Here is a 1,910-nt window from a genome sequence, read left to right as displayed (position 1 = left end):
GTTTCAGTGTTAAAGTGTTTCGAGTCTTAAATTATAGACATATTTTTTTCCCTTTTCACACGGGGATCATTCTGTAGTGCGTTGAGAAAGAGAGTTGTCTCTGGCAGTGTGTTTTTGAAATCACTCTTCGCCAGAACTGTTCCCCGAAACGCTAGTTTTATATACTCATTCATCTGAATTTTATTGATCGTATAAAGTATACAAAACAAGCACAAAATATATTCGTGTATATTCGTTCAAAACACAATTCTTACTATTTAAGTGAATGTAATGGAAAGGGACAGTGACATGCAATTCTAATGAAGTCTATGCTGAAATAAATCGCGATTGTATGGTGATTCCGGCAGGTAATGTGCTTACATGTCTAATTTACCTTCTTTTCTTCTCTCCAATCTTATAATTAGGGCCCCGTTTCATTTGAAATCATCAGATTAACAGGACTGAATGACTGTACTGATAATTTCAATAACAAACAGCCAAAGGGCGTTAGACTTCTTAGTGGAAGACACAATACCGGTAAAATAGTGGTGGCAGAAAATACATGACAAAATAATTATGTAAGTACTGAACGCATGTGTAAGTAACATAAAACAAAACATTTAAAGGCAATGGTTCTACCAAAACATGTAAACAAACTTCTCAAATCGGCTAGAGAAATGATTATGTAAGCAATAATAAAAAAGACGTGGTTTGAGGTAGGCCTATGCTCTGGCGATAAGTCACCTCTGCAGTAACAAATGGCAAGCGTGTACTGTTAGGATTGCTGATACGAGTGATATATCGTGTTCTCTTTTATTCCGGGAAAGAAATCGTTCTGTGTCCCAAAGATTCGACGCCGAGGATTGTGTATATTTTATCCTTGGTCAATAGAAGTTTGAGATACTGTGGCATTTCATGGTCGCAACATCTGAGTACGTCTCTCGTCTCCGGTTTAGAGTTTATCTTGTGCTTCTGGAAAAAATAAATAAGGAAAAATCGTAGTGAATTGAGTTGTTTTTCAGTGTAAGAATGAAATAACGTTTTCCCGGTCGCTGTTGAAAAACAAAGTGAGGAGAAGGAAGAATCTGGAAGATTATTCCAGTCAATAAATGTAATGCATTATTCCCATTCCTAAAGGCAGCGTGTAAGATAACATTGCTCCGTTTGGATACAGAAAGTGAAACTTGTGACCAAACTAGTGATTTAAATATAGCACAAGAAAGTATATGTTCAATATCTGCTTATTCACAATCCTTTAATATAACAAACTCACAAGTCGATTTCTACAAGGGCTAACTTCTTAATCGCGTTAAAGCAAAACGCTTAGATAATTACCAGAGGAATTTCAAGTGAAAAGCACTGTCCAGTGATAAAAAAAAATTCGTCATCAAGCCAACCTTTCCCAAACTTTGTTTGTAAAAAAGTAGGAAAGGAAAAGTTGTTGAACGTGCCACCGAAAAAACCTCCAATTTAGACCATATGCATCACCCGACGTAGTCAAGGAAAGGGAAAAATACCAACTTTGGAATATCCAACGCCGGCCATCAAGGAGTCATGAAAGGCATGAGAATTGCCTTTTGTGGCAGAGAAAGTGGCATGGAAGTGGTGGAAATGATCATCAGGAAAATGACTGTGCTGGTAATGGTTGGAATGGTACTTATGACGACAGTGTCTCTGCCACAGTCAACGGTAGCGGCCAGAGTGGAAGGTAAGTTTTCATTATTTTTATTTTCATTACTATTATCTTTTCTACCTTTCTTGTGTATTCATTTTTATGTATTTCGTGTGTAAATCAGGAGGATGAGTTTTACGGGGAATACAAAATTAAAATCGATGTGTTTGGTGGATATTTTATATATCTGATTTTATTTCGGAAATGTTTTACGTGTGACTGATAAAATAGGGGGAAAAAAGTTTCGGCCAGTATGTGA

The 1,910-nt window shown here is 36.6% G+C and overlaps 1 protein-coding gene across 1 annotated transcript; it reads left to right on the top strand.

Annotated features, from left to right (window-relative positions):
* Nucleotides 1-409: 409 nt before the first annotated feature.
* LOC119585808 (alkaline phosphatase, tissue-nonspecific isozyme-like) lies at nucleotides 410-1,687 on the top strand (the record flags this gene model as incomplete). Its single annotated transcript, XM_037934528.1, is given in 1 exon segment — nucleotides 410-1,687. A coding segment is annotated over 1 exon segment (154 nt), but the record flags the coding sequence as incomplete, so codon positions are not given.
* Nucleotides 1,688-1,910: the final 223 nt, after the last annotated feature.

This window comes from Penaeus monodon, chromosome 20 (genome assembly GCF_015228065.2).
Source record: "Penaeus monodon isolate SGIC_2016 chromosome 20, NSTDA_Pmon_1, whole genome shotgun sequence".
NCBI classification, from domain to species: Eukaryota; Metazoa; Arthropoda; class Malacostraca; order Decapoda; family Penaeidae; genus Penaeus; species Penaeus monodon.
This window is presented reverse-complemented; position numbering and strand designations above follow the sequence as displayed.